Source organism: Urtica dioica, chromosome 5 (genome assembly GCF_054948205.1).
Source record: "Urtica dioica subsp. dioica isolate 48M chromosome 5, U.dioica_male_clone48M_v1_H2, whole genome shotgun sequence".
Taxonomy (NCBI): domain Eukaryota; kingdom Viridiplantae; phylum Streptophyta; class Magnoliopsida; order Rosales; family Urticaceae; genus Urtica; species Urtica dioica.
Genome location: NC_142760.1, coordinates 11,632,713 through 11,646,317, shown reverse-complemented (window position 1 = coordinate 11,646,317; position 13,605 = coordinate 11,632,713). Strand labels below are relative to the sequence as shown.

Here is a 13,605-nt window from a genome sequence, read left to right as displayed (position 1 = left end):
TCAATGACATTTTGACAAAATTTAAGACTCTTGACACAAAATGTAGTGATGGTGAAGTGTCAACATCAGTGATAATAAGTAGACAACCTTCTAAAATCAACACATGCCTACAAAAAAGAAAATAAAATCTTCTCATTATTTTCTTGCCCAATCTGTTGATAAGTATAGCATAATGACTAAAGTGGTATCTGAACTACAAACTGTTGTATTGTCTACAAAACAAACATAATTCACTCGTGGCAATGGCAAGGAGTAAAATATACGCGTGCAAGTATATATTGTATTAGTTTGTTGATATTCATTATCGACATGTCACAGAAAGTTGTATATTGCACCCACTTTGACCATACCTTGTAATTTATAAACAATATATTCGTAAAGAAAAATACTATTAATATCATGTCTTACTTATTGCCCTTAATTAAAAAAATTGACCAGCAGATATCGCTAGCCAGAAGATGCATGAGCTAACAGGTTATCCAATTTGTACGCAATATTTATTTTCAATAATCAATAATGTTCAGCTATAGAATAGACGCTTAAACTTAAGCTAATTAATACCCCAATATTCACTTAATAAATCACACTTAGAACTAGTATACTAAGCATATATATAATTAGTTTAAGATATACTTAAATATGTCAATAAAAATTACAAGCACAAATAAGCTATGTAGCTGAAGGATTAGCGAAATTGGCATGTGAATTCACATGTAACAAAGGGTTATGCTGTAAATAAAGTAAAAAAAAAAAAAAAAAAAAAAAAAAAAAGAGTTGAAGCTTAACTTCAAGGCAATGGTGACCTTGTAACCAACAACACCTACACCAGCAGTGGCAATAGAGAGGGTCATTAGGTGAGAGAGAGTTTGTGATTCACACCAAGAAAATATGCCTTTCTTCTTCCATTCTTAAGCCCATCTTTCACTCCTCATTCATTCATTCATTCATTCATCCATTTATTCATATCCCTCTCTATCGCTGGTCTACGACTTGTTGTCTCACCATGGAAGCTAGTGCCGGACTTGTCGCTGGATCTCACAACCGCAACGAACTCGTAGTCATTCAAGGCCATGAAGAGGTTCATATCTAAACAAAATATATAATGCACATTCAGTGTAACATATGTAACTTAATGCAACTTATTAACTACAGAATTTAGCATATGGTGTTTATTCTGTTTTTTTTTTTAATATTATGAAGATTGAGTTTACATGGATGATTAAATATTATAACAACTGATTTAAAAAAATATATATTAAAACAACTCATCATTAGTGAGATTCGTAAGAAAAGTAATAATCCACATTATTACAATAGAATAGATACATGATGGATAATATATAATACTAGCTGCTAGAATCGTATAAAATCACATAATTATAGGTGCACTCGTGATAATTAATATCAATCTAGGCTTAAATTTTTTTTTTTTATTCAATGCATGCATTGTGTTTAGGGAAACTAATTAATGTTATAATAATAATATTACACATATACGCAGAACACTTACAAGTTACAATACTTATATCTTGTGATATCTTTGTCTTTACATCAATAAAAATCTTGTCATACATGATAATACTAATATATTTCTGAATTTTTGTCTATTTATAATTAAATAAATTAATAATGAATCGATGCAGCCAAAAACACTTAGAAACTTGGATGGTCAAGTGTGTGAGATATGTGGAGACCAAGTGGGACTGAATGTTGATGGAGAGTTGTTTGTGGCTTGCAATGAGTGTGGTTTTCCCGCTTGCCGTCCATGCTATGAATATGAGCGAAGAGAGGGCACCCAAAACTGCCCTCAGTGCAAAACCAGATACAAACGCCTTAAAGGTACGTACATATATATATATATATTATATATATATCATAAAATCATGCCAATATGAGGGTGATTCATATAATATTTTTAGAAATTAATTTAAATATGGTTTGATTAGGGAGTCCAAGAGTGGAGGGAGATGATGAAGAAGAAGATGTGGATGACATAGAACATGAGTTCATTGATGTGATTGAAAATGATAATGAGAAGACAAAGAAAGAGCATGTTTTGGATGCCATGCTTTATGGGAAGATGAGCTATGGAAGAGGCCCTGAAGATGATCACAATTCTCATTTTCCACCTCTCATTAACGGTCGAACCTCCGCACAGGTAATTGTTTATTGATTAACCTCAAGCATTTCAGAATTAATTTTATAACATTTTTAGCGCAAATAGACTAAGTTTAAGTGACATCTTGCTCCGTACTAATTTTATAAGCAATATGGCCATCAAACTATTGATTGTGTGTCATTTTAGTTATTTCTACAATATATATATATATATATATATATATATATATATATATATATAATGAAATAATATCCCCTTGGATACTTAGATTCAACTTAAATGACTTGTTAACAATAATAATAATAAATATTTCATATTTTTTTCATAAAGAATACTAAATTGCTACAACAGCAGTAGTTTGATGCTCATAAAATTTAGTTTCGGTACCAAAATATCATCTACATAAAAATTAGGAGACTCTAACAAACTCGGTCTGATAAAATCATAAACAATTTTTGTTTTAGACGTTTCATGAGTCTGTGATATGTATGTATGAAGGTGAGTGGAGAATTTCCATTGGGATCTCATGGTCATGGAGACCAAATGTTGTCTTCTTCTCTCCACAAGCGAGTCCACCCATATCCAGTTTCTGAGCATGGTTTGAACACTTTCAACATTTTTCTATTTAAAATGACCAATGATATATGAACACAAGACAATATGAGCTTCATGCATATTTGGAATATTTATTTTCAAAGCAGGAAGTGGAAGGTGGGATGAGAAGAAAGAGGGTGAATGGAAAGACAGAATGGATGATTGGAAAATGCAACAAGGAAATCTGGGCCATGAACCTAATGACTCAAACGACCCTGAAATGGCCTTGTATGTGTTAAGACGTTTATAAATAAATAAAATTTGATATATATAAGTGCATTGTCTTTTTTCTTCTTCTTTTTCTAGTGAAGTGATATGTGTGGTTTGGTGCACAGGGTTGATGAAACAAGGCAGCCAATGTCAAGGAAAGTGCCGCTCCCGATGAGCAAGATCAACCCTTATCGGATGGTCATAATCGCTCGGCTGTTTGTGTTGGCGTTGTTCCTGCGGTACAGGATTCTGAACCCGGTGCACGAGTCCATCGGGCTGTGGCTGACTTCCGTGATATGTGAAGTGTGGTTCGCCTTCTCTTGGATCCTCGATCAGTTCCCCAAATGGTTTCCCATCGACCGTGAGACTTACCTCGATCGCCTCTCACTCAGGTAAACTTGGATGGAAAGGCAAATGAGATGTCCAAATAAAAATGGTTTTTTTATTTTTTGTTTTTTGTTTTTTTAAACTGTGGTGTTCAAGTTTAATCCACTAGATCTACGAGCCCCTTACATCATCGACCCTCAGACAACCTCAGGTCCCTAAATTTCCCTTACCACTAGACCAACATCTTGGGGTTGAGGTCGAAATTTAATAAAATGGTTTACATTCAAAAGAAGAAGTAAAAAAAAAGAGTAATTCACTCTTAATTGCTTTGGTAAAAGATTTCTTAATAGACTTTACTAAGTCCACAAGGCCCTGGCGATTCGACCGAGAGACCTCCGAGTGACCCCAAGTTTTTGAATTTGAGGGGGGTTAAATCTTAAGAGAGCTTATTAAGTAGATGGGTAGTTGTAAAATGTATTGTTATGGATAATGTGACCGGCAATGATCAGGTACGAGAGGGACGGAGAGCCGAACATGCTCGCACCAGTGGACGTCTTTGTGAGCACGGTGGACCCAATGAAAGAGCCTCCAATCGTGACGGCCAACACAGTCCTTTCGATATTGGCCATGGACTACCCGGTCGAAAAGATCTCGTGTTACATCTCTGACGACGGAGCTTCCATGTGCACGTTCGAAGCCCTGTCGGAGACCGCCGAGTTCGCTCGCAAATGGGTGCCCTTCTGCAAGAAATTCACTATCGAGCCACGGGCGCCCGAGATGTACTTCACCGAGAAGATCGACTATCTCAAGGACAAAGTTCAGCCCACTTTCGTCAAGGAGAGACGAGCCATGAAGGTAAAGAAAAAAAAAATGAATTAATCTTATAATTCAATGATAGATTTTGGACTTTTCAAGAGGTGTGTGCTTTACCGAAGCTTTATAACTACTAGGCATTCCATTTTTGTACCAACACATTTTTCAAACAAACCCAAGTCTCTCTAACCTTTTTTTTTTTTTTTCTTTTACTTATTGTTCGGTTTTCGACAGAGAGAATATGAGGAATTCAAGGTGAGGATAAATGCCCTTGTAGCAAAAGCGACGAAAACTCCTGCAGAAGGATGGATTATGCAAGACGGGACACCGTGGCCCGGTAACAACACCAAAGACCACCCAGGAATGATACAAGTCTTCCTCGGCCACAGCGGAGGCCTCGATACCGAGGGAAACGAGCTTCCCCGTCTCGTCTACGTCTCTCGTGAAAAACGGCCCAGCTTTTCACATCACAAGAAAGCCGGTGCAATGAACGCTCTGGTATAAATTAAATAAAAAATCTCAACGCATACTTAAAAACTGTTTTCGTCACACCATTCTCGAATATAACTTTTCAGGTCCGTGTCTCTGCCGTGCTTACTAACGCGCCGTTCATGCTGAACTTGGACTGTGACCATTACATAAACAACAGCCGGGCCGCAAGAGAGGCCATGTGCTTCTTGATGGACCCGCAGGTCGGGAAGAGGGTTTGCTACGTTCAGTTCCCACAGAGATTCGACGGCATCGACAAGAACGACAGATACGCCAATAGAAACTCCGTCTTCTTCGATGTGAGTCACTCTGCTCAAAACCATAGTCACGAGAAAATAACAAATTTGATAAATTTTGTTTTTTTTTTTTTCCCTACCTCTCAGATCAACATGAGGGGTCTTGATGGAATCCAAGGTCCAGTATATGTGGGCACGGGATGTGTGTTCAGAAGACAAGCCTTGTACGGATACAATCCTCCAAAGGGTCCAAAGCGTCCCAAGATGGTCAGTTGCGACTGTTGCCCTTGCTTCGGCCGCCGAAAGAAGCTTCCCAAGTATGTCAAGAATGATGAAGAAAATGCAAGCCTACAAGGTCTGAACCACGAAATCCCTTGTACATCACATAAAGCTCTATATATCGTCTTCAAGGATAGAGTGCCGAGAAAAGCCGCAGATTTTTTCAAAGTCCATTGGCAATATTACATTTCCCCCATTTTTCAGTAATAAAGGGATATTCTGAAATTCAGGGGAAAAAAAAACCCGCCAGAAGTCAGATTTCTGCATTTTTTTATAAATTCAATATCATGCCGACGAAAACATGCAAAATTTTGAATATGAATTTTAGTTTTTTTTTTTTTTTTTTTAACTTTTTAGTCGGCATTCTTATCAGCCACTGGAAAATAACCATCAGCCAATCATCATAAGCTAGCATTTTGAACCTTGGTCTAAAGTATCATCTGTCTGTAGGGACCGGCGAGGAGACGGAGCTCCTGATGTCTCACATGAACTTCGAGAAGAGGTTTGGACAGTCTGCGATCTTTGTGACCTCAACTCTGATGGTGGAAGGCGGAGTCCCTCCATCATCGAGCCCAGCAGCGCTGCTCAAAGAAGCTATCCACGTCATCAGTTGCGGGTACGAAGACAAAACGGAATGGGGTCTCGAGGTAAGGCCAAATCAAGATAGTGATTTTAATGATACTAGAGATACGACTGACAGAGAGAGTTTCGGTTTTTTGTTCTTTTTCTTTTTTGGCAGCTGGGATGGATTTACGGGTCGATCACAGAGGACATCCTTACCGGCTTCAAGATGCACTGCCGTGGCTGGAGGTCGATTTACTGTATGCCAAAGAGGCCCGCGTTCAAGGGAACGGCTCCGATCAATCTCTCAGATCGTCTCAACCAAGTTCTCAGGTGGGCTTTGGGCTCCATCGAGATCTTCTTCAGTCACCACAGCCCGCTTCTGTACGGCTACAAGGAAGGGAAGCTCAAGTGGCTCGAGCGCTTTGCTTATGTCAACACCACTGTCTACCCTTTCACCTCTTTGCCTCTTCTCGCCTACTGTACCCTCCCCGCTATCTGCTTGCTCACCGATAAATTCATTATGCCTCCGGTAATTACAAAAACCTTCTCCACCTTCTTCGGAATCAATAGCAAAAGCTCATTATATCACTATTTAAAACCTTTCTGTTACAGCCCCGGATTCGATCTCAAAACGGTAGCTTTGCCAATCTTTCACTGAGCTTAGTCTCCCCTTCTTTGGGAGAGACTAAACTTGAGGTGATTGATTATTAGCTATTTTTCTCGTTAAGTTAGGATCACTTCAAAAGACCAAGGATTACAACAGTAAACCCTATTTATTTATCTAAATTTCAAATAATTAAAATACATAATTTAAAACTAAATTGCATATGTTAAAACCCTAATTCTAGGTTTGAAAACCCTAAATTAATTACCCTATATAGTAAATAACTAACAGTTTCTGTTTCATCTAATATTTTGTAGGGATGAATAATTTCACACGCAAGATATAGACTAGACTTTTCGGCTATTAAAAACTTTGAAATGCTAATCTAGAACTGTGTCCATGTCTCTTATTAATGATTGTTCAGTTGTTTTGAATAGTTAAATATAATATGTTCTACTTCTGTATAGATTTTTTTTTTTTTTGGTTATGAAACGGAGAATTATCTTATTAGAAACGGCAAAGCCTTGAAAATACAAAGCCTTCCGATGGGTATGTATAATATTTTTTCAATCGGAACTTCAATGTAGTCTAGGATTGTGAATGAAAGCAATGACATAAAAAATAAAATACAAGAAATATAAAAGAATTACCTAAGAGTTGTTTGGTCTAGTGATTACTAGTGAGTTCCCCGAAATGTTGTGGGGTCAGGCGGGGGACCTAGGGACCAAGCTCTAATTTTGAAAAAATTAAAGATACCATTGTTGATTTCCTGATGACTCCAGATAAGCACATTTGCGAGCCTCTACTTCATAGCCCTCTTCATCTCTATCATCGTTACGGGGATCCTGGAGCTGAGGTGGAGCGGGGTGAGCATCGAGGAGTGGTGGAGGAACGAGCAGTTTTGGGTCATCGGCGGCGTCTCGGCTCACCTCTTTGCGGTTGTTCAGGGCCTCCTCAAGGTTTTGGCAGGAATCGACACAAACTTCACCGTCACTTCAAAGGCCGCGGACGACGACGACTTCGGAGAATTGTACACGATCAAGTGGACCACGCTGCTCATCCCGCCCACCACGATCTTGATCATCAACATCGTCGGAGTCGTGGCCGGGATCGCCGACGCCATCAACAACGGCTACCAGTCGTGGGGCCCGCTCTTCGGGAAGCTCTTCTTCGCTTTCTGGGTGATCGTCCATCTCTACCCCTTCCTCAAAGGTCTCATGGGGAGGCAGAACCGAACGCCGACCATCGTCATCATTTGGTCCGTGCTTTTGGCCTCTATCTTCTCGTTGCTTTGGGTTCGGATCGACCCGTTTGTGATGAAGACCAAGGGACCCGATGTCAAGCAATGCGGACTCAACTGCTGAAAGAAACAAAAAATGAAAAGAAAAAAAAAAAACAACTTTTTGCATGTCTCCTCCATAAAGAAAAAAAAAGGTGTATTTTTGTTTGTCTTGAGTATTGTGTATCAACGAAGAAAAAAAAAACAGTGCAGGTTCTGAACTATAAAATTATAGTGTATTTTTTTTTTTTTTTTTTTTGGTGTAGCATATTTCAGTTGTACTCGGTTTTGTGAGTAAATTTTAGAATAAATGACATTTTTAGTCCCTCGTCTTTGATCACTTTAAAAATTGCACCCCGAATAAAAAAAAATTGTTTTATCAATCCTTTTATTATTGTCATTTTTTCACTTTCAATCATTTTGTTAAAAAAACCGTCAAAACAAATGAAAAATGGATCATGTGCTTATCATGTGCTTTTTAAATGAGAATAAAATCGTAATTTAATAATAAATTAAAAAACAAATCATATTACAATTAAAATTAATAAAATAAAAAATAATAGTTAAAAAAAATAAAAATATCGAGCCGCTTTGAAAGAGAAGAGACCTTCAATGGCGGCGAGAAGAGCAGTGCTACAAAACCTGAAGAGTGCAAGTCCAGGCTTTGCCTCGAAGCTCTAATTCCGTTAAACCTACTTCGCCTCCTCTTTCAACGCGATACGTAGCCGTTTCTTCTCCGAGGAGGTCAAAGGCCGAAACAGTTATATTACCCAGTCGAAGGTTCTGATTTGTTTATTTATCATTTGCCTTTTTTTAAATGTGGTGTGTTTCTGGGTTTAGAATATAAGATCGGACTAGCACTATCTTGTATCTTACTGTGATTTCTCTGATAATCTTGTACTTTTTAATTGAGTCTTTTGTTTTGGGATTACAACATCGAATTTTTCTTGGTGTTATTATTTGATTTTTTTTTTTAAGTTTTAGCATGATTGACTTTGTCTCTGATTTTGAGCAGGTAATCAATGGTAAGACCAGTTTGCAATCTGTCACCCGTAAGCTTTACTTTCTTTAGCTTAATTGTTATGATATAGCGATATATGGCTTCTGAAACTCACTATGTTAGTTGTTTTGGGTGATTAAGCGACTTGGAAAGCTGTTCATGGTGTGTCAATAAAAGGCATAGAAGTGGAAAAGTGGCTTCCTTTTGCTCTGTTCCTCACAACACTGAAACCACCATGGTAGCATCTCTAATTGCTACTTTTTTTATTTGCTAAAAATGTTGGCACTATCGAAAATTGGCGTGCTTGTTTGCTTCTCTGATGTCTTTTTCATTTTTCTCAGTGTGTCAAAGATCTTCTGCCAGCTGTTGATGGTGAAAAGATAGATATTTTTATTTTTTTAACTATTATTTTTTATTTATTTTATATTTTATTAATTTTAATTGTAATATGATTTGTTATTTAATTTATTATTAAATTACGATTTTGTCAAAATTTAAAAAGCACATGATAAGCACATATCCATTTTTCATCTGTTTTGATAGTTTTTTTAACAGAATGACTGAAAGTGAAAAAGTGATTATCATAAAGGATTGATAAAACAGTTTTTTTTCGTTCGGGGGTGCAACTTGTTAAAGTGGTCAAAGATGAGGGATCAAAAATATCATTTATCCTAAATTTTAAGAAGTGTCACCGAGCTTGTATGCTCGTGAAAACCGAGCTTGTATGCTCGTGAAAGTTTTTATATAGCTTTTGAAAGAACTTTTATAATATAATAACGTTTAGATAATCGGCCCAAAACTCTTTTTACGTTTTGAAACTCGGTTCCCACGATTATGAGCCCGTGCTTACGAATAGTAAGCTTGGGTAGTCCGCATTTTTGTAACTCTTTTAGAAGCGAAAAATTTTACCGTTTTTTTTAGCGGACTAGCTCTAAGAACTTTTGTTATTCCTTAAATGTAAATTAATTTTATTTCCGTTGTTTGTTTGATAAAACGAGTATGTAAAGTATGTTTGAAATGTTTTTTTCACTTTCGGTCGTTGAAAATATAATGGTTACTAAAATATAAAGGGATAGGTCGCGATCCGAGGGCGACGGGTGTCTTGCAGGTCGTGACATGAATGAATGAAAAAAGCAGCCAATAATCAATCACCAAAAATTTGGTCTTTTGAGCTCAAAAGAGAGAGGAGACTAAACTCAATGAAAGATTGGCAAACTCTTGTTTTGAGATCGAATCTTGGGATGTGACATAAAAAACTAACGAGTTTTAAAACAAGAAAATATCCTACAAACGCCAGTGAAAAAATTCGAATTTATCTTATGGTGTTCTTGAGCAAAAAAAATATGACAGGACTGTAACTTTTATCGCAAGAATCCAAAAAAATACTGAGACTTATTTACAATATCCAAATATGCATTTAAATTAGTCATGAAAAAAGCTAGCCAAATGTAATGTATTACTTCACATTGTTGATATAAAAGTAAGAAAGAAATAAATTAAATCTAACCTGAAAAGAGGAGTAATTTGTCTCTCACCAAAAGTCTCCGCATGAACAAACGCCATCCTTAAAATGATGGAATCTGTTGCAATCCCTGACCACTATAACTCTCTCCATAATCTTCGAAATCAGTTTAATCCACTCGTGACAGTCTAAACAAGTCCGGAAATTCTTAATCACTCGAATTACTGTCCCGGGTTCGGTCGCAACAAAGCCAAAACTAATGGCCAGTTTCTCACTGTGAACATTCACCAACAATTCCTGGTCTTCTGCCTCAAAGTCCTTTAAAGCACTGGCCGTGTCTGTTCGATATCCTGTCTCTTCAGCCTTCCGTATCAACTTATTGAGCATCGCGTAGATCTCCGCCGATCTTGGATGCGTTTCGTCTCCGGATTTAAAGAGATGACTGGTATCCCCGATCTCGATCAAGGTGTACCCGGGTGTCTTTCTCAGCCTCTTCACATTTAGAAGCTGCCGGACCGAAGCTGCGTTCAAGAAACTACCATTGGACATATAGACATTGGAGAGCATTACATAGGACCCAGAGTTTTCTGGGTCGATCTCGAATATCTTCTCGGACGCTATTTTCGCCACCCTCTGGTTTTTGTGGATCGTGCAAGCTCCGAGCAAGGAACACCAGACAGACACGTCTAGCTTTACATCCATTTCTTGTATGAACTCCATGGCCTTATCTAAATGCCCGGCTCGGCCAAGGATATCAACCATGCACGCGTAATACATGACCGAGGGCTTAAACTTGTGATCGTCAACCATGGACTTGAAGACCTCCTCCCCGATTCTCACCAGCCCCCCGTGGCTACAAGCAGACAAGGCCGATAGGAAGGTGAATCCGTCCGGTGAAAACCTTGAGCCGTACATCTCGTTGAAGAGCTTACAAGCTTCGTGTCCGTTTCCGTGGAGGCCGTACCCAGTTATCATCGCGTTCCAAGTGACCGTGTTTTTATCGCCAATCGAGTCGAATATTCTCCGAGCTTCCTCGACGTCCCCGCATTTCGCATACATGTCGACCAGAGCCGTTTGCACAAATGTGTTGGCGTCGAGTTTCTTTTCCGTGGCAAATTTATGGACCCATTTGCCGAGGCTGAGAGTTCCGAGTTGAGCACAAGCCGAGAGAATTGTTACAACGGTGGTCGCATTTGGAGTGAACTCATTCATCATTTTCCCGAAGAGAAAAATCGCCGGGTCAGTCAGTCCGTTCTGGGTGTAACCCGAGATCATTGCGTTCCAGGACTCTATATTTTTCTCCGGGATCTCATCGAAAAGCTTTCTTGCGGACTCGATCTCGCTCAACCGAGAGTAAGCTGAGACTAACGATGTCGAAACCGAAGGGTCTGAGAGGACACCATGCTTCAGGCTAAAACTCTGAATACAGGTAACGAGTTGGGTGTGACCATAGGGCGAAGAAACCGGGATCAAACCCACAACCGTACCCGAATTTACTCTCGCTCCCAAACCTAGCAATCTCTTGAAAAGCCAAACCGAGGACTCAGTGTCATCATTACGAGAGAACCCATCGATCATTGTGTTACAGCTTATCAAATCTGGGCAACAAATACCATCAAACAAAAACCTGGCAGCACCAATGTCCCCACACTTCGCATACATCGAGACCAAACCCGTGGCTACACGTACATCCCCATCAAACCCTAACTTGTAGCACAAGCAATGAACCCCCGCCCTGAGCCAAGAATCTCCGACCTCGGCTGCAGCAGGAAGAACTGAAGCGAAACTTGCCGCGTTAAGCCTCAACCCGCGACCCACCATATCCAAGAAAAGCCTTACAGCCTCCTGCGAAAACCCATTCCTCGTCAGACCCGAAACAGCCGTGTTAACCAGAGGAACGTCTCTATGGGGAATTCCGTCGAACACCTTAAGTGCATACCCAACTTTCGAGAGCTGGCAATACAACCCAACAACGGCGGTCCCGGCGGGAGAATCTTCGGAGAGTCCTTCGACTACCAATTGAGCGTGGAGGATAGAAGCGAAGTCGGAATCTCCGATCTCCGACGCGGCCAAAATGGCGTAGGCATAAGTCAACCCGTCGGGTCGTAGATTGGTGTTCTTCCTCAGATGCGTATAAACGGAGAGAGACGAGAGAGGGAATCCGTTTTCTGAGAATCCCTTGATGAGGACTCTGAAGAGGAAGAGATCGGGATTTCGGACGGAGAAGGCCCTGGCGGCACGGAGGGCGTTGAAGTTGCAGAGCCTCTGGACGAGCTTGCTGAGGAAGACGAGGTCTTTATGGTAGCCATTGACGATGGCTTGGGCGTGGGTTTGGAAGAGGTTCGATAGGCTCGTGGCGTTGTTGAGGACGCCGATGAAGAAGTTCCGACTCAGAGCCATGGCTCGTTTCTTCAATATTTGGCGGGCTTTTTTATTTGGTTCTTTGGTATATATGGACGGTAGTTCGTAGTTAGTTAGGATGGAATCGGACTATATGAAAGAGAAATTTGATTAATCGGATTATATATAAGGACGGTAGTTTGTAGTTGGTTAGGTTTTATTTTTGTTAAAGGCACTTGGGAGGAGAAAGAACACTTATAGATGTTCATGAATGTAATTACGCATGTTTTTAATATACCAAAAGATCGATGTAGACAGATTTACGTTCGACTTAAAACTCGAAGTCCCATACGTAATGAGTACGATTCCGATGGCTCCTGCTGTTTTGAATGACGATGGTGACGTTTCATATTATATGAAGTACATAAATTATAAAAGATTTTCACTTTGTCTAACCTTGGTAACAAAACAGATCATGACGCCAATTGCGTATCGAGGAGTATGTAAAGGGAAATATGTGATAGTTGGAGAGTTGTCTCGCAATGAACCGAAGAAGAGACATGATATTCTTATTATCGAGGACCGACAAAATAATCCTATAATCAACAACAAACACAATGGTCGCGATGATGCCTTGTATAATGCGTACAAGGGTTGCCAAAGACGAAGTGTACATGCGTGATAGAGATGATTGCCACAATAGTGACAAAGATGATGAACTAAGCAGTGACGGGGGTGATGAACACAATAATGACGGACGTGGTGAGCACAATAATGACGGAGATGATGGAGATAACAATGTTAGAGGTGGAGAATTTAAAGAATTCGCGAATCCTGAAGAATATGATGACTTTGTGAAAACTTTTACAGTACCCTCGGCTCATTGTCAACCGTCGGGTGAGCCTCCGATAATAGGATCATCGATCATGCCTTATTCATTGAAAGCGCCAGAGTTCACAACCGATGATGTTGTGAAGGAAGAACAAAGTCATTATCCAAGTCATTCTACTATAGTTAATATAGACTAATGTGCTTGAATTCGCAAATGAAATATTTTAAATTTTTAAATTTTTTAACTAACCATTGAAAATAACATGTAGCTTAGAATAAATATATATTGGGCAACAATTTGAGAGCAAGCAGGAATTGAAGAAACATATCCACTTGTATGCTCTGAAACATAATTTCGAATTTAGAGTGAAATCTCCTTCAAAAAAGAGATGGTATGTTCTATGCAAAGATGAGAAATGCATGTGGATGCCGAGGGGTGTCGTGCAGTGATCTGATAT

General features: G+C 39.3%; 1 protein-coding gene, 1 long non-coding RNA gene and 1 pseudogene across 2 annotated transcripts; 2 read left to right on the top strand and 1 right to left on the bottom strand.

Annotated features, from left to right (window-relative positions):
• Positions 1-839: 839 nt before the first annotated feature.
• Positions 840-7,839, top strand: IRX3 (Cellulose synthase family protein). Its single transcript, XM_089614771.1, has 13 exons — positions 840-1,078; positions 1,644-1,839; positions 1,947-2,158; positions 2,618-2,717; positions 2,821-2,941; positions 3,049-3,315; positions 3,760-4,105; positions 4,298-4,561; positions 4,639-4,851; positions 4,936-5,143; positions 5,518-5,714; positions 5,807-6,160; positions 7,018-7,839. Exons 1-13 carry the CDS (start codon positions 1,004-1,006, stop codon positions 7,597-7,599), a joined length of 3,135 nt encoding a protein of 1,044 aa, XP_089470897.1. The 5' UTR covers positions 840-1,003; the 3' UTR covers positions 7,600-7,839.
• Positions 7,840-8,024: 185 nt separating this feature from the next.
• On the top strand, positions 8,025-8,746 carry LOC149395178 (uncharacterized). The gene is made up of 3 exons (XR_016297279.1): positions 8,025-8,294; positions 8,530-8,566; positions 8,656-8,746. It is a non-coding gene; the product is annotated as an uncharacterized LOC149395178 (long non-coding RNA).
• Positions 8,747-9,847: 1,101 nt separating this feature from the next.
• On the bottom strand, positions 9,848-12,439 carry LOC149395177 (pentatricopeptide repeat-containing protein At4g30700 pseudogene; annotated as a pseudogene).
• Between the last annotated feature and the right edge of the window lie 1,166 nt (positions 12,440-13,605).